This window comes from Anomalospiza imberbis, chromosome 2 (genome assembly GCF_031753505.1).
Source record: "Anomalospiza imberbis isolate Cuckoo-Finch-1a 21T00152 chromosome 2, ASM3175350v1, whole genome shotgun sequence".
In the NCBI taxonomy this organism is placed as follows: Eukaryota; Metazoa; Chordata; class Aves; order Passeriformes; family Viduidae; genus Anomalospiza; species Anomalospiza imberbis.
Genome location: NC_089682.1, coordinates 111279245 through 111298034, shown reverse-complemented (window position 1 = coordinate 111298034; position 18790 = coordinate 111279245). Strand labels below are relative to the sequence as shown.

At 39.0% G+C, this 18790-nt stretch overlaps 1 protein-coding gene across 1 annotated transcript in view; it reads left to right on the top strand.

Annotated features, from left to right (window-relative positions):
• EFNB2 (ephrin B2) overlaps window positions 1-13025 on the top strand; it is a 46040-nt gene extending 33015 nt beyond the window's left edge. The window contains exons 3-5 of the mRNA XM_068182569.1: window positions 6624-6716; window positions 7470-7583; window positions 9183-13025. Coding sequence (XP_068038670.1) covers window positions 6624-6716; window positions 7470-7583; window positions 9183-9565 — 590 coding nt within the window. The 3' untranslated portion in view covers window positions 9566-13025. The remainder of the gene's footprint in view (window positions 1-6623; window positions 6717-7469; window positions 7584-9182) is intronic.
• Window positions 13026-18790: the final 5765 nt, after the last annotated feature.

Genomic DNA, 18790 nt, shown 5'->3' with positions numbered 1-18790 from the left:
TCTCCCTGTTTTGTGCTGTTAGATGACATGAGATGTGGGAAGGAGAGTCTGGATTTCCAGCGATGTCCCTGGAATCATACAGCTGATACATACCAAAGTATATTACAGTACAAAACTGATTGGCTCCATCTTGATTGTGTCCTCTGCATTGCACTCTCAAAAAATCATTGAAACAGTAAAAAATCTGTCCCTCTCTTAACATGAATACAAGTGGAGAATGGGGAATTACAGGGAATCGTATAAATACCCTTGTATCATGAGTCCCACCTAAGTACCACAAGTCATGCTATTCACAGTTGGACAAGACACATTTCAGAGCAGTGGTTAGAAAAGCGAATTACAAAGTTTCACTGCAGAGCCTTTGCTTCTTCCTGGCAAAAAGAGGCCTGTTTTTTATTTTACTTTATTTTGTTCTGGTTTTAGCTTGACTGGAGAGGGCATTGCTGCTTGCTTACTTACTTCTCTACTTACTTGTAGAGAATATAATTTGTGGATCCTGTTTATATATAAATCCTGAGACATGCATTATAAGGCTTAATTTAAAAAGCAAGAATGCAAAGTGAAAACGAAGAATACAGAATTCTTGTCCCTTCCCTCTCATTGAAGTTCTGCCTCATATGTGGATAGAGGGGAAAAAAGGCTGGCATCAGGAGTATTTATAAACACTCCACAAGCCCTAGTTTAAGGGAAAAAAATCTATCTTAATTTGAAACAATGTGTGGAATAAGGTAGAATGGGAGTTTTTTAATGGTTTTTAGGCTGAGAAACTCCTGAAAATTCTGCCACCTTGACTTTGTAAATAAAAAAACCAGACATTAGAAAAAAGCAAAATTATTGGTAAGCTGCTTTTATACATTTTTCATTATAGCTTGGGGTCCTAAATTATATTGAGCAAATTCAGAGCAGGTTTTTTTTTTTTTTTTTTTTTTTTTTTTTTTTTTAAGATAATTTGTCTCTAAAAGATCAGTAGAAAGTTTTGATTTTATTGTCTGTTGTTTAAAAACACAGACAACACATAACAGCACTCCATTCAACAATTCATAATGCATTTATGTTTTAGTACTTAGAGTCCACGTTTGGGACTGCTGATGGTTAAATTTCAGAAGACAGTTTAATTTTTTTTTAAAAAGTGAAGGTTTCAGTGTCAATCTTTTTGTCACTACAAAAAAGGGGAAAGCATTAGTTGCTAGTATTTTAAACTAGCGTATTTCTCTTCTCTCTAAACATTCTTCAGCTCACCCAGAGTAATGTGTGCCAAACTACCTGTTCTTTGGTGAGAAGCCTAAACAAATTTTTTTTGTTGTTTCAGATCTCCATGCAGATCTGGCATTGTTACTGGGGGGCAGAATTTAATTTCATTTAATTAAAACACTCTTTTTGTTCTCTCAGCTATCTTGTTCTTTGGTCCATGGGTAGTTTAGAAACAACCTCCCTGTAGTGATCAGTGATTTGTGATTTTGCATTGTGTCATTTCTGGTGTTCTTAAAGCTCTCCCATAAATTATCTAAATTTATGGAAAAGAAGAATTATTTATTTGGTGCTTTACTAAGAGGATCATTAAGAGGGCCAAAAGCAGATGAAAGCAGTCAGAGCACAAACATTGATGCTTGGCCAAAATAGTGTTCTATTACTTGATAAAAAACTTTCAAAAACTTTACATATACTTAGTAATTCTGAGGGTGCATGTGAGATGGAGTGCAACTTTGCTTTAAGCATAATTTCTTACTACTGTTGGATCTAAAGCTTGTGTAGATTTTTTGCTGCTGTTTCTTCATTCTTTTTCTAAGCACAGCAGGGAAAAAGTAGGAATGAGTAGTATTATTTGATTTTATTTTATTCTGATTTTGAGAAATCTATTTTCTATTGCAGTATTCAAGCAGTATGTAATGAACAACAACAGTGAAAATCACTACTATTGGATAGTACTGATCTGCCCCTAAAAAACCTGTAATTCTCAATTTGCTATTAACAGATCCACATCGGCAGCAATTAATTCTTCATGACCTCATCAGTGATGTATCTAATATATTGCCAAATTAATTTTTTTGTCCAGCAAACTAAGGAGGGACAAAATCAATTTTGCCCTTGCCCATCAGTAGACATCATTCACTTATTCCTACAGTCTGTGGTTTAAGGTCCATTTAGTTTTCGCAGGAAAATTAAATATGTTGATCATCGTTTCTCTCATCAACTATGTAGTCCATTTCATGTTCAAGCTCTAGAAATAAATGTGTTTTAAAGTTGTGTTGGTTCAAAGCATATGTAATTTAATTTGCAAATAGGTAATGTTTTTCATAATCCTAAAACATGAAACTGTGGGTAATAAGTGTAGCAGAATTAAAAGGCTGAGATTTTTGTCTGCTGGTGTTTTAAGTAATTGTGATGGCATTTTTTTCATTTTTTAACTAATGTGTGTTTTTAGGAGTGAAGGAAGTTGAATTTTTGTGACTGTGCCTTCATTTCTAATCTCTTTGTGAATGAAAAGCTATATACAGGCACAAATCCAGCAGCTTAATTCTTTGTCTGATTAGGGCAATGTTACCAACATGGTAGGTTGAAAACAGCCATGATCCATGCAGTGGCGTAGCCTCCTGGGAGGCAGAGTAATAACAATCAAATGAAGACATATTAAAATGTAATATTACTTCCTCTCCATGGGGACTGTATAAGAATCATAGCCAGGAACTGTTCTTGTCAGTTGACTCTGCTATGCTCACTGACTCCCTGCCTCTGCATTTATGACTAATGCACTTTGTACAATAAACAGCACTTGTGGAGTTTTGAAAGCAAATAAATGTAAAACATTATACATTGATTTACATGAGTTCCAACCTTTTTTGTTTGTTTATTTGTTTTATTGGAGGTTTTGTTTGTTTTTATACAATTCATGTATTTCAAAGAGGGGGAGGCAGATCAGAATGAGGTTTTTTGGTCTGAGTAATTTAATTTCTCCCATGTGTATGGAAGAGGATATGTTTAAGTAGTGTGTTATGAACCTGCAAATGTATACTAGCTTCTCTAAAGTAAGTATGTATCAGCAAGACTCTTAAAACAATTTCATAAAAGATAAGTGTTTTCTGAATGTTGAAAAGCTAAACTTGCATTCCTTATAAAATGGCAGCTGGTGTTGTATTCAAGGAATACAGACAGACAGTGTCTGATAAACTACTGTAAAAATGGCCTATAAGTTATTACAATTTTGTTAGAAAGTCTTAAAATTAGTAGAAATTTTAGCACAATTATATGTGTTAATTTTTAGGTGTGGACAAACTGTTGAATAATTTAATATGGTTTTGGCCGTAATTATTAGTTTTGCAGTTGACACCAGTGGAGCAGGACAGGTCTCAGAAAATCAGAGGTATTTAACCATCAAAAGATTTAAAAATATTTTGCTACCTGTTTAGCAACATTTTACTTACTTCTACGTTCCTATGTATTGCTGTATTAATAGAAAGACAAGTGTGGGATCCTGAGAACATACTAGCACTAATGAGAAACTTCATATTAATCATTAGTTATGTTTATTAATGTTAATATTTAAACATTTTGTCTTCTTAGCAGAGGGCTTTGTATGGTAGCTCATCTAAGTAATTAACTTTAACATATATCCATATTTAGACCAAAATTTAAAAAAAACCTATTCTTTTATATGTATATAAGAATAAATTGGATGGAAAGTTTAAAATCTAATTATATAAACACACTGGAGGTTAACATTTCCATTTTGGATACCAGAAACTTGTGTTACGTTTGTGTTTAAATCCAAAACTCGTATTTGGGGCACTTTTTTCCTTTTTTTAATATCCTTTCAGTGTGAGCAGAGCTGCAAGTTCTGGGTCACTTTCCCACATAGCTGTGGATACAGTGGAGGAGCTAAAATGACAGTGGGTGTAATTTTCATTTGGAGATCAATATAGAAAGGCCACAGCAAGTGTTTGAGGAATATTTTGTACTCACTCCCTTGTTTGACTTCTGCACACTACACTGTCAAGGGGCATTAGCAGTATGAAACTGTGTTTTCTCTGCTGTCCCAGATTACTTCTTTTTCTCAGTGAAGCTTTTCAAAGCTTAAAACGATGTGTTTAAAGCTACCCACATTCTTCCTGGTACACTAGGGATACGCAAGGTTGTATTTCGATAGTCTTAATGAATTTCGAAAAATAATTTCCTCCAGTGGCCTTGGGTAATTGTCAGTTTAATTACAGGAAAAGCTGAGAAGGAAACCTGCTTTGTCACTGAAATGCTTCTCTTTGAAAATTCCCAGTTCCTCAGGACGTAGCAGTCTGTACTCTGAGCTACAACGTAGGCTTTCCTAAAATCCCTTGAAGAACTGTGGAAAAAGTGAATACTTCTGCAAATTCATTCATCTGACATCAAAGCTATGAAAGCATTCTTTTAGCAAGCAAGAGAGGCGGATTGCGCTGGCGTAGGCACACAACCAGACTCATTGTACATCTGGGTCTTCCCATTTGGAGACTGTATTTGAAGTAATTTTGCATTCTTTTTTTCATCTTACTTTCTTATTCTGTACTGAGGTCAGACTGCATCCTCTGCATCCCGTTGAGGTCTCCTACTCCATGGGTTAAGTGGATAGGCCTTTAAAGAATAAAAATGCATTGGTGTTCAGAAGAAGTAGCATTCTATTCAATTAAAATGAAGTAGAAGGTGTTTAAAGGAGATGTGATTCCCTTCAGCTCGATTAAAAAAAGAATCAAATAACAAAACCACAAAACAAAGTCAGTGTTTATTATTTGTACATTCAATTGGTGCTCAGCTTTAGTATTTCTATTTACTGCACTTTTTCTCTGTGTCCTTCTGCTGGTACATTGGCAAATAGATCATAAAAAACACTTTCAGCAAAGACACATTTGATTTATGTCCAGGATGGGTTCTTGGTATTGATTTTTTTCCCCCCTCTGGGAAAAAAAAAAAAAAAAGAAAACAAAACTATATGTCTCCATTATTTTCCAAGCCTGGCAATGCAGTGACACATTTCAGATCAGCTTTTATCTTAAATTACTCAACGTGCTCTTTTGTATTTTGAAAAGTCTTTTTGCCATACAGCTATTGTCATGTTTTTACAGGGGGGAGGGAACAAGAGGAGGAACTGGGAGGGACCACGTATTAGGAGAAGGGAATTTTAGGAACAGAAAGCACAGTTTGGGAAGTTTGTATGGTGGCTGTAATTCGAGTTGGTCACAAAAGAGTCAGAAGTGGAACAAAAACAAGACTCAGATCAAAGGCTAGGAAGCAGGGTTCAGCAGTATGGGGTTTATATCTTTACGGCTAGAGAGAAGATTAGGGCAAGAAAAATACTGCCATGGGGGTAGGAAGACATTGTGAAGGAAAAAGGAAATATACATAGACTGCATTTGAAAGAAAATCCCCAAGGAAGGTGAAAGAGAAGGAGTGAGAATTAAAAACAAAGACCTGAAGAGTGTAAAGCCCACAAGCTGAAAGGAGAGGGGCAGAGGGAGGCATGTGCTGCTTAAGCAGTTCACCACCGCCACGCCAAGCAGTGAGCTCCCTGACATCCCATTTTCCATTTGTTTTCTCCAGTTGGTGGCCCAGTGCACCCTCTCATAAGTTTATTTTGGGCCTCAAAAAAACAGCCCCAAGAAATGACAGTGAAATTTCCATCCCCAGGACAACCAGGGTAGGAAAACCCCCGGCGCATTCCCTGCATGGCGAATCCGGAGCCCACTGTTTGCCGCTGTGCCCTGCTGATGGTGGCCAGTGGCCAGTGCAGTGCAGTGGCTGCAATACCTACTGCTGAGGAGCTGCTGAGCCCTTTGCCAGCAGCTGTTTTGCAACCAGCAGCTGGCTGGGGCAGCAGCGGCGCACCCATGCACCGTGATTCAGCGTGGGTTCTCCGAGGGAGTGGTGCACGGCACGGCAGTGTCAGCCTGCGCCCGGATCGCGTGGCTCCAGCTGGCACCTAGATAAGCACGAGCAGTACGGACATGGGAAAGCCGCCCGTTGTTTGTATGAGCTAAAAAGGTTTCCCTGAGAGTAGAGCGTACTCCCCTTCGCCACCCGCCCCCGCAGAGGCTCCTCAATGCTGAGAAAAGTGAGATTGTGCTTTAAAATATTAAATGGTTTTCCAATCAGTTCAGAATCTTAGCTTTCACCTGGGTCTTTTGTATGCGTTCACTTATTCCAGCAGGAGATTTGTAATAGAGGAAGCAGGTGTAACATGGTGATTATAAAGATATTGTTGGGAGGGGAAAAAAAAGAGTGATTTTTCAGTGCTTTTCTCCTCTGAGCCTGCCAGAGCTTCCTTTTCAGCTGACTCCATCACCTTTTTAGCAAGATGGTGTGTTTTTGTCCAAGTCAGTCAGTCAGTCAATTGTGCATAGGAAAATAAAAGGCTGCTGGGTAAATTTGAAACCTTGATAACACATTCCTCCATTTGTGTATATTGTACAGCTTACCAGTGTATTCATTCCTTTGGCTTTCAACATTTCACAACTTTCCATAGGTCAGCCTGAGCAACAAAACCAGGTCCTGGTAGATTGAAAGATCCTTGCTTTCAGACACTCATATTCACATCACTTTGCCTGTTGATTTCCTGATTTTTATTTATTTTTATTTTTGTTTATTTTTCTTTTATTTTTAATCAGCAACATCAAATGGGTCTTTGGAGGGCCTGGATAACCAGGAGGGAGGGGTGTGCCAGACAAAAACCATGAAGATCCTCATGAAAGTTGGACAAGGTAAAGACCATCTGCTGTTTCATGAAATCACTTTGATCGGTCTCAATGTCCTTTTTAGTTTTCAGGCTTCTTTTAGCAGTGTAGAGCAGAGAGCCAGTCAAGCCTAGTGTGGTCATTCCTCCCTTACAGTCTGAAAGCATAGCCTATTTTCTCTTCTCGGCTACTGACAGATTTCTACAGTAGGAGGGTTAGTGTAATAAGATCTCTTCATTGGAGAGATCCCTAGAAGGAAAGGTCACCTGGGAGTAGTGTGTTTCAGTCATTTTTATTTTTATTTTAAAAACAAAAGCCACAACTCTGCTACTCAGAATTATTTAAAATACATGAAAAGAGGGAAGCTAATATTTCTATAGTTTGCTTGTTATGAATTCTGATTACAGAGAGGTTTTTGTTCATTGTCTCTTTTCACATATAGATAACCTATTGTGCAGGAAGAAAGAATTATTCTTCTAAGTAGAAGTTGGTTTAGTAGTCAATCAACCTCCTCAGTTAAACTGAAATATCATCTGCAAAGCTCTTCTTGCCAATTACAGGAGACCCTATAGTTTCTGCAGATGGCCTCACAATTTAAACCTGAATTAACTAATATAACCATTTTGCTTTAAAAGGAAAATTACATTCTTATATCTCCTAGTCCTTTGTATAAAGGTTCTTCTGTTAAACCATTTGTGTCTCATGAGGTACCTAGAGCCAGCTTGTAAGGCTCCATATCATCAAGTGCCAAAGCTGCATGAGTCCTCTTTCTCTCCCCAGATCCCAACTCAGCAGGGCAGCCCCGGCACACAGATCCCACCAAGCGCCCTGAGCAGGAAGCTGGCACCAACGGGAAGAGTTCCACCACCAGCCCCTTTGTGAAGGACCACTCAGGTAGGTGTGGTAGGACTTTGCCCTGGAACATCTTCTCCTCCTTTGTCCCCAAATGTTTTCTTTTACTATTAACATGCCAGAAATGCAAGTGTTTTCATCGTGAGATGAAGCAAAAGCTGGTTCTGATTGCTCCAGTGGATAGTGCGTGGGAGCTGCAAGTTTTGGCAACAGCTCCTCTCTCCCCTCTTCCACTCTGCTGTGGAAGTTAATTACATTTTTTGACAGTGTCTCTCATTTACAGGAAAATTTTTGGATAGGACATTTGCTAAGCAGCTTTACAGTGGTCCGTGCTGCCTGACATTTAGTACTCTGGCAGATGAACGAGTCTCTTTCTCTTCCCGCATAATACATTATCAAGTGGTTCTTGACAGCCATTTATAACATTTATTTCAGGGCATCTATAATTAATGTCCTGATGTTTTAGCTGACCATGTGAAGTCTAGACATGTATGGCTGGTCTTCTACTAAATGTAAAGTTTTGGGCTTTTGTTTTATTTTTTTTAAATAATTATCTAAACAAAATAAATAGATTATTCAAAACAAATATCTTCAGGATGCATTTCACTCATAGGGTGAACAAGAGAAAACCTAACTCTTAAGACTCAAGCTGTCCAGAAGAAAATTCAGTAATTAGTAATGCTAAAAGCAAAACTTTGCTGACAGGTGATTCTGGGTTTCCCAAAAAAGGCCACAGATTTTCCTTGCCAGCTCTGTCTTTAGTTACTGGGCTAATGAATCTTTCATACAGTGAGTGGCTTTAGCTGATCCCTGCAGAGGCTTTGGTAGGAAGAGTTAACAATTATGTGAATATAGTATCTGTATAATTTTTCCATTGTGAGTGAGCATCAAGACAGGGAAATAGGTTCAAACTTAGAAGTGAAAAAGTGTCAATGAGTATTCATGTAATTTTTGTGACAAATAATATGATGGTGTGATAGGCGGCAAATATTCAACAGGCTGTTCAGCACATGAGCTTTTCCTGACTACCAAATGCGTGGTATTATTTTCTTTTAAGTAAATGTAAGTTAATACTAACAGACGTGCCATAACTGTTCTGCCTGTCTCCCATGCTGCCTCAAGCTCCTTAGTTTCATTTCCAAGCAAGAGGAGTCCCTGTAAAGAGGCACTAAGGATGGTTTAACTTAAATCAATATGCAAAAGATAAAATAGCAGAGGGAGCAGTATGGTACTGAACAGTAACAGTTGTTCTGAGAATTGTCATTTCCCTGTGTTATTTTCCCTTGCAGTCCCATCCCACCCCTCTCTTGTGCCTGGGGCTGGCCTGCATCTGTTAAAAGATGCCGTGTGCATCAAAGGCTGCCTTGTCAGTGACAGTTCTTGCTGCTGATGGATGATGATGTATGAAACAGAGTGGTTTGGGAGCAACACAAAAGTGAGACCAAAAGGCACAAAGTCTTGCTTTATATTGATTGCTGACTTCGGCTGTTTGCATTTAACTATCTAACAGGGTAATTGGCTTGTCAAAGTTTAGCTGTCAGTTAATTCTTCCAGTCTTGCTTACTCTACACGTTTTTAAGCGACATAAATGGGTCAAAGGATGGCAATAACTTTTGTCTATTGTATTTCCATTCTTTCCAGGATCTAGCACAGATGGCAGTAAGGCTGGGCATTCCAGTATACTGGGTTCAGAGGTGGCCTTATTTGCAGGGATTGCATCAGGGTGCATCATTTTCATCGTCATCATCATCACTTTGGTGGTTCTTTTGCTGAAGTACCGGAGAAGACACAGGAAGCATTCCCCGCAACACACGACAACTCTATCACTTAGTACATTAGCCACCCCAAAACGCAGTGGCAACAACAATGGTTCTGAGCCCAGTGACATTATCATTCCTCTAAGGACTGCAGACAGTGTCTTTTGTCCCCACTATGAAAAGGTCAGCGGCGACTATGGACATCCGGTGTACATAGTTCAAGAGATGCCTCCTCAGAGTCCAGCAAACATTTATTACAAGGTCTGAGGAACACACAACCAGCTCTGTGGTACAGTTGAGTCGTAGAGAAAACTCACTGGTCAAATGCTTTCTGTTGGGGTTTGTGATGACGCCTTGTGCGCTAGCATTGACTTAAGCACAGGGGGGAGAAGGCAACAGCTCTTTCTCCAGGAACCGACGCGAGCTGGACAGCTTACCTAGTCTGTAGAATCCCTATCTCGGTGAATAAGTATTCACTAAAAGCTGGAAGACTTTTATGTAGAAGATGCCCATTCTGATTGCTGTACTCTTGTTACATTCATCATCCTCAAAGCCATGTGCTGTGGGCATTCAGGCATGTACAAAAGCCAAGGGAAGATGGAGCAATCCGTGGATGTTAATAGCTCTAGGCATCCTGGGAAGGTGCTCTAGGATATATCAAGCTTGAAATGCAATCTTCTGACTTTTGTGTGTTTCTCTCAGTGCGTACTGGATTTGTCACACAGACCTTGGTGTCTAAGTAAGACTTGTTAAAGTTCTCTTGCTTTTAGTCCGTCACTGTTCCATTTGTTTCTGTTATCCAGGGCTCTGCCATCCTTCACATAAGATTTCCTTTCACTCCACCTCCTGAATCACTAATGGAACATTAATGTTTGGAGATCCGCTCTCCATCCATCTGCTACAGCAGCCTCACTCGAATGGGTAATGCTTTTATAAAAATTGTGTTTGATAGTAAGGAGCCTTCCAGCCAAAAAGTTAGGCTGTCAACAAAGTCAAGAGCAGGACTGGGTGGTGGAGGGAAGGGCTGATTGAAGTTGCAATTGAATATTGCTGCCTCAGAAATAGAAGCTGGGAAGAAAAAAAAAAATGCATTTAGGTAGCACAGCACTTTGGTATGCTAAGTTTTAAGAGGCAAGTAGGAAACACAATAATGTGCAGTGGATTAAGGCTGCATTTGAAGGAATTCACGGTTATCAAATACCAGTGTGCAGAAAAAAATAGTACCTTCAATACAGTAGAACAAAGGGGTATTGTTAGTAAGTAAACAAGCCTGGAGAAGACAAGACAATAGCAGGCCACTGAGGAGGTATGAGGGCAGGGCTGTTGTGGTACTGGCAATAAAATACACAGCTTTGAAGCTGTAGCAAAAACGTAGTCTGCCTTGGATGACTTTTAAGCAGACTCAGCTGCTATACTATCACATTATACTAAACACAGGGAAAGCATTTAAGAAAACAACTGAGAGTCAAGTGCCCAAGATGATGATAAGCCAGTGGGTCAAATGAGCTATAATTCTATCACTGATAAAGTTGTGGGAAAAAAAAAAACCAAAACAACAAACCACAAAACCTTGCTCATCTCTGAAAGTAAGGCAGAATTTCTTTGTGACTGACCCATTTGGCACTTTGGCTTATTGTAGCGCTGTCCCTGCGCAGTGAGTGTAGGTACTGGCTGACACAGCAGTTCATTGGTGCTCTGTTGCAATGTTAAAGCACATATGGCAAACCTCTGGCAGTCTGTAAGAGTAAAATAAATTATGACACTGAGATGGAGAAGGAAAATATGTCTTATTTATAATAGGTGTATAGAACACAAGGGATATAAAGTGAGAGTTTCTTTTGTTCGTTCTTTCTTACTTTTGGTTTGGATTTTTTTACTAATATATATTTTGAGATTGCACAGAATCTACACCAGAAGATGTGAAATTCATTTGCGGCAATTGCATAGTCTTAACTTGTCATCATTTTACATATATGTGTGTGTGTGTGTGTCTATGTATATACACACATATTTAAGTATATATGCATACGTATGCATTTGTATGTATGCATATGCACACATTTTTTTTAAAAATAAAAATACTTCTGGAATAAAAATCAGCTATCCTAAACCACCAGTGGGAGCATAGTTTAAAAAAAAAATTCCAAAGCATCTTGTAAGAGGAAAGTAGAAAATATAAGGTCCAAAATATCAGGAATTCAGTGTTACTGTATCACATATTTAACAGCTACAAGATGTGCCGGCATTTATTTTCTGTGTTGTGTTTTCCCTTGCCTTACAGGCTGATGTGTTCTGTAGATTTTGTTGAGGTTCGTAGAGGGGGGTTTCAGGTTAAAGTTTTCTCTTTAGCATGGCTATTCCCCTAAAGCTCCCACCCTAGGGAGGAAATAAATAAAAAAAAAACTCTACTTTTATATGTGCTATGCAAATAGACATTTCTAACATAGTCATGTTACTATGGTAACACTTTGCTTTCTGATTTGGAAAGAAAATGTAGCAACAGCATTTTAGGGTTCTCAGACCTCTGGTGAGCACCTGCAAGAAAGAAAAAAAAAAAAAAAGAAAGAAAAGAAAAATATCTGTCATAGAAATGATCACCCTCTTTGTTTTCTGAACCTGAAGATAATGCTGGGATGTTCGTCCAAAAGAGAGAAACAAAAAAACAAATAAAATTACAACCCATGGTTCTGTGGAAGGTTACCATGGTGACTAACTACAGTACATATGTAATTCTTTTCAACAACCCTTCTTTTCTATGAATCCATCCATACAAGGTTCTCTTGTAAGTCATTAAGATTTTATTTTGGGGGAGGGGAAGGGAAAAGATGGGCTTACTGATCCTTATTTTTATTAGATCATATCTATGCTTCATCAGTTGGCTACATTCTAGTTATATACTAAACTGTGAAAAAAAATCAGACTAATTGCTCAAGAGCAACCTGCAACCAATTGAAAAAAAAATGTACTGTGCATCTGTTTTGTGTCTGGTGCAGAATTATGACAATCTACCAACTGTTCCTTTCTTTGACGTTGGTCCAGCTTTGAAAAGTTACTGTAAATGCCTTGCTTGTATGATCATCCCTAGTCACCCAAATTGGAATTTGCACCATCATGTCTAAGTGAAGATGCTGTAAATAGGTTCAGATTTACTGTATATGGATTTGGGGTGTTACAGTAGCCTTATTCACATTTTTAAATAATTAAAAAAACCCACATGAAAACAAGATAAAAAAAGGCTTTTCTTAACCAGATTGTGTATATAGAGCAATGTTGGTTTTTTATAAAGTCTGAGCAAGATGTTTTGTATAAAATTTGAATTTTGCAATGTATTTAGCTACAGCTTGTTTAAAGGCAGTGTCATTCCCCTTTGCACTGTATTGAGGAAAAAATTATATAAAAGGTTGCCAAATTGCCGCATATTTGTGCTGAAATTGTGTACCATGAATATTTATTTAAGAATTTCTTTGTCCAGTTTGTAAGTAACACAGTATTATGCTTGAGTTTTAAATAATTTCTTCTTTCTTTTTCTTTTTTTTAATTTTATTTTTGGTTTTGTTTGTTTGTTTGTTTCATTCTATATTAAAAGTAGCCGGTCATAAGTTTGAAATCTGCTTTAGTTCCACATTACAATTAGTTCCCAGAAATGAAAATTATGAAAATCACATTCCACGTCTGTTTCAAACTGAATTTGTTCTTAAAAAAATAAAATATTTTTTTCCTATGGAAACCTTGCCTTCTAAGTATTTTCTTCTTTAATTTTGCAAAATTTTTTTTAAAGGATGAAAATAAATAGCAAAGTCACCAAGCTTGCCTGCCTGCCTCCCTCCTGTCTCTCTTTTCCTCCTTCTCTCCCCGCCTCCCTCCAACCTGACTGCCAGTGGTTTATAGGAAATCTCCGTAGAGTACACTGACTTCTGTTAACCTACTTCTTTCAAATTCTCTCTTCCATATATCAGCAGATTTAGAAAACACCTGGGCATCTTATGCCCTTGGAAGTCAGTGAACTGCAGTCAGATGCAGTAGCCAGGTTTCTTGGATGATCTTGGAGTTGGGAGTACAATCCATAAATAATTCCTAGACATTATGTGGTGGATGTACTCTGTGGGCAGAATCAGAGAGAAAAAACAAACCAAAACCTGAAGCCTTCTGGGTACTGTTTCTCCTAAGGAGGAGCAGCGGTGAGCCTGGGGTGACAGGGCTGAGCAAGAAGGGACAGGAAATGAAAGACATTGGGAGGATGACAAAGGATTGGTAGTGCTGCAAACTCAAGACATCTTTTCATGGTTCTTCTACTGCAGCCTAGGGGAGATGGGGGCCAACATGCAGGTAGCACAAGCCTTAACACAATTCCTGTGGTTCTGCTGCCCTAATTTTCACTAGGGTAACAAATTAATTTAATTAATAGTACCTTAATTTTCTGACAAAGCCCAATCACCCTGAAAGTGAAGCTTTCAGTTTGTTACCAGCACATAAATGGTATGATGGTCCATGGAGTAACAGGTGGGAAGATCTACAGGAGGGCAAATATGCATTTGTCACTAACAACAGATGCCAATTAGCCATAGAAATTTCACAGTTAGCTATTTTAGTATGGGTCATGCAATTCCCATTTGTCAAATTATTTATTTTTTTCTGAATAATCAGAGAAAAATAACAGTATGGCTAGGACACTTGGCGTGTCGCAATGGCACAAGTACTCTGAAATGGGATGTACAGAAACCCCTGGACTGGGAGATGGTTGAACTAGTATGACTTCTTGAAGTTGGAGCTCATTTTGGAGATCCAGTTCACAGAATCTGTGCTGGAAGTTGACCTTAAAGGGAAAGTCACAGTGACACTTAGATTCACCTCCTGGCTCTGGTACAGATGACTTTGGGAGATTTGGTCCAGCAGAAGGCATAAGAGTGAAACATGAGCATCCTCTGGCATCTCAGTAAATCTTGGGCCTAATCCTCTACTTATGTCTGTAGGGCACTTCAGAGGAGATAGCCTTGTGCTCTGTGAGCACACAGCTACTCGGCTGGACTGTATTTTCACTCCCTGCTTCATGGTTGCACACGGGCAATTCCACTTGCTGATCTCGGTGGGCTGTCGTGAGGGCTCCCACGTTGTCATCTGCTGTGAGGTGCTCAGGTCTGGTGTGTGCTGAAAGCCTGTCTGGCACAGCCATCTGTTAGAGCTGTGGCTCTAGTTTAGTTAAGGCCAAAGCTATTGTTTGTATTTTAATCCTTGTTAAATATGGGAACATGTTGATAAACAAATACTTCAATAGTGTCAAGTTTACATGGCATTTTCATTACTGTGCCTCTTTTTTCCAAGTATAATAAACATATTTTATATATTTATAACTAGCATGTATACTGACACCCATGGACACCTAATTTTCCCACTGTCTTAGCAATAAGGGAAAATTGGTGTTGCTAAAAAATTGTGTCTCCACTGGGAGGGAAAAATCTTTGCCAGTGTAATAACTATCTCTATATTTATGCCTGGGGCCAAGGATGCTTGGTTAACAGGCGTGCCTTGCACACATACCTTCCCAAACAGAGCAGAACCTCCACTGAGTTGCTGAACTCATTTTAGTAAAAGATGCCTTAGACATCTTAGTCATTGTCTTACAACCCATCTTTTATAACATGCAGAGGAAAAAAAAAAACCTTTTTTTTTTCCTGCTGCTGACACCTCACTATTAATTATCCAACAAGCACAAAATCAGAATTTACTGCCTTTATTACAAAACTGGTTCTCTGGCAAGAGCTAGCCCAAGTCAATAGGCTCCACTAAGTGGAAAATAAAATTATAATTCACAGTAGTTATTCATCTAGAGTGGAATTAGGATCTGTTATATAAAACAGTGCCTCACAAAGTAAGCATAAGAATGTTGCTGCCTTGGTTTAAAACATTATACCTCTTGTTCAGCCTGTTTCTTTAACTTTTCTGTGTTGCACTGATCAAATGCTCACTCAGTCAGCAGCACACTCATTTTGATTCTATGGGCACCGTGAATTTTCTTTTTGCAGAAAAGCTTAAAATTTTGTAGTGGTTAGCAAAATAAAGGACAATGAAAATTCAGTCTTTCGAACCGCCGCTCTCCATCTTCACTGCCACAATACAAATTTTGGTGGGGAAAATGCCCAGGGTTTAAAAACACCAGACAAACTCCTTATACAATTGGTATGTCATTACATGAAGCATCAGACCAGAAATCAAGTAATATTTGTTTTGGAAAAAAATGGATGTTGGAGCATATACCACAGTGTATTAATGGTTGTGCTATTCATAGTCCAAATGGTGCTGGATTCAGCTGACTGAGCTGTCGTCTATGAAACAATAATAATGCCCGTCTTTCACATGATTCATGCAAGTATTTGGATGCGTAATTAAGGCGTAATGCAATCCATAGGAAACCCTCTTGAGAAGGAGGGGCAAGAGCCTGCCCATACACAGTGAGGATGAGGAGGTGGAGCTGCTGATGGCTGCTTCTGGAGGAAGGCCTGTGGAACAGTGGGATGGGGCAAGAGAGGGAAAGTGTGTGAGAGGGCAGTGACTTTCTGAGGAGGAAGCTCAGGGAGATCTGCAATGACCAAATCCAAAGAGAAATCAGAGAAAGGTAGCACCTGTGGAAGTAGAGAAACAGGGTCTTCCCAGCTCTGGGAAAGGATTTGGTGAAAAACACGTGCAGAAGAAAAGTGTTGACAGATATAAAGCAAGTGTAGTGTTTGATAAGTATTGGTTGTTGTTTCAGATAGGGAGACACTGAGAGGAGACTGAGCCTAAATAAGGAGGAGAACCCAGGCCAAAACTCAGTGCTTTCTGCAACTTTGGATCCTGTGAAAAAGGCATCAAGGATCTGCAAGAATTTAATAACTGTAGGACCAGTCAAATTCCAAAAAGCAGAGAACCTTGTGCACAGCTGTCACAGACAGCTGGAATACAACTTGTGTTTTCATAAGTGCATTGAAAAACCTTAAAGTGCTTAGACTGCCGAAGAAGTGCAATTATTAAATTAATAATATGGGGAATTCAGTGAGGGTGGGAGGATAGTTGCTTCTAGATCAGACCTTCAGTGGATATAAATTAGCGTAGTTCAGTTTGATATCTGATCCTACTTATCACAGTTCAGAATTGCACACACATAAGCAATACTCATACAGATTTTACTATAGCCCTCAGCTATGAGAAAATGCTTTATAAGTGCATTATTCTGAATATTATGAAGATTGTACTCAAAAACACACCAACAGTGACTTGCTTTTATAAAAGACTGCTATCAATGCCATAAAAATTGTATTTTGTATTTTATTGAACATTGTCAGCAATTTGCTGTATCTGTTCATTAAAAGTAGGTTGGAATACTAGCAAATGTGTAATAAAAATTATTCATGTTTTAATGAGTCTTTTTGGCCTCTCTTTAATATTTAAACTCATTCCTTCCTACTCCTGCATTCAATTCTATTCTTTATGCATAACAGGCAGGTCAGCTGTGCAGTGTTGTTACATTATCTGTTCATGCCCACATGCTATGTTTCTAGTCTTCCCAAATCTCTTAAATCGTTCAACATACCTAATTCTGACTGTCTTTAAACTCAGCTGTTGGACACAAATGACCACATGAATAATTTAGTAATTATTCAGAATCAATAGCACTTCAGCTTTCATTGCCATAAGAAATATGGGAGTATGTGAGGCCAGGGGGCCAAAAGAGCCCTTTGTCACACTAAAAGATCTCGAGATTTGGGGAAATCCAAATGGTAATGAAAGAGTTAAAAACCATGCATGTTCTGCCTTTGCTTCACACTTATCCTTCATTATGTGTTATGTTTTCTTTTTGGACATAATCAGCAAAGCATATCTGAATTTTCCAGGCCTCAAAACAGTGTCCAAGCTGTAGAGATTCATGCGGCTGGGTCTGTAGGTCTTTTCACCAATTGCCACTGCTTGAGTAAATGCTGGCTGCTTTCCTTCAGCCTGTTTATCGCACACCCAGGTGCCATGCCCTGATCGCTTGCTCATCACACCAGCCCTGCCCGTCACACCAGCTCTCACTGGGGCTTCATATGTTCCCAAATAAGGTTTAATTTCTGGACAAAGCTTTTGTTACTCACCCCGAAACTTTCTTTTCAAATGTTGCCCTAAGCTTTCCTCCCTTCATATGCCTGTCTCCGGATTTCAGCTGGTGACGACATTTCCTGAAAAACATAAGGTTCTGCGGGAACACAGGAACCATCCCTGTAACAAGAGTGCATTTTCTTATAAGCCCCTTATTTTTCAATCAGCTTCAGTTTGAAATTTTATATGGCTTTATCTCTTCTTTTTGTATTTATTCAGATGCATCTGAAGGAAAATAGCATGCAGCAAAATTCCTAAATACAATTTAAATATAGCTCATTTCAATCCACTTGGTTTTTCATTAACATTTATCAATACATTAAGCTAAAAGTATCTCAGATCGTTTTGTCTTTGTTCTTGTGATTTAAGAAAAGTTATCGAATATGTTATGATTTCTTCTCAGAAAAGTGTAAGCGGTTCACTTTGGAAAGCATCATTTGAGCAGAATTAAGAAGCAGTTATTGATGTGCAGCACAAAACTGAGTGAGCATATTTGAATAAGACAGAATGACTTTTGGCAATAACCAATATTTGGTTTTGGTTTGTTTCCTTAAGCCAGCTCTAAAGTGGAGAGGAGAAAGTGCTGTTGGTTTTACTGTCAGGGCACTGGTGTGGTGGCAGCCAGTTTCTTTATGTTTGTCCTTTCAGTCTCTTATGATGAGTAGTGATAAAACTGAATTCTGGATGCTTTGGCCACCAAAAGGTGTAACCTATGTGATTACACACAATGCAAGGGATTTATACTAGGGCATTGTTCCTGCAGAAGAGACATAAATCCCTTTTGCCAGCTCCCTTCCACTCTATTCTAGTGCTGCATTTCAAAACAGCAGACGTTTTTACTTTGGATTTTTTACTCAGCCTAAATATTTCAAAGATAGCATCAGAACTATATTTATCAAGTTATACAACGCTTTCGTCTCCCTGTGTAGCTGGCTGCTTGCAATGTTTCCACAGCATCCTCTTTACACAACACACCATTAATAGACTGGTGCCTACAAGCATCCAGATGAGACTTGGGAGACTTATGTTTGCACCAGCTCTTTGAGAGACATCTTACCACTGCACTTTAGCTGTGCCACACTACTGATGGATTGAAAAACCACCGGACTTTGCTCCAGAAAGGCCCCGTCACTGCTGACCTGAGCTGGACGGATTGGTTTTATTCTCCCTTCCAGTCTCAGGGAGGGATTGCTGTGGGCTGCTGAGGCTCTCGCAGGGAGGCAGAGGAGGCGGCGCAGTCTCACTCCCCAGCACTCGGCCAAGTCCTTCCCAGAGGGAAGAGCTGCTCCATGCGGCATGAGGGAAGAGCTGCTCCATGCGGCATGAGGGAAGAGCTGCTCCATGCGGCATGAGGGAAGAGCTGCTCCATGCGGCATGAGGGAA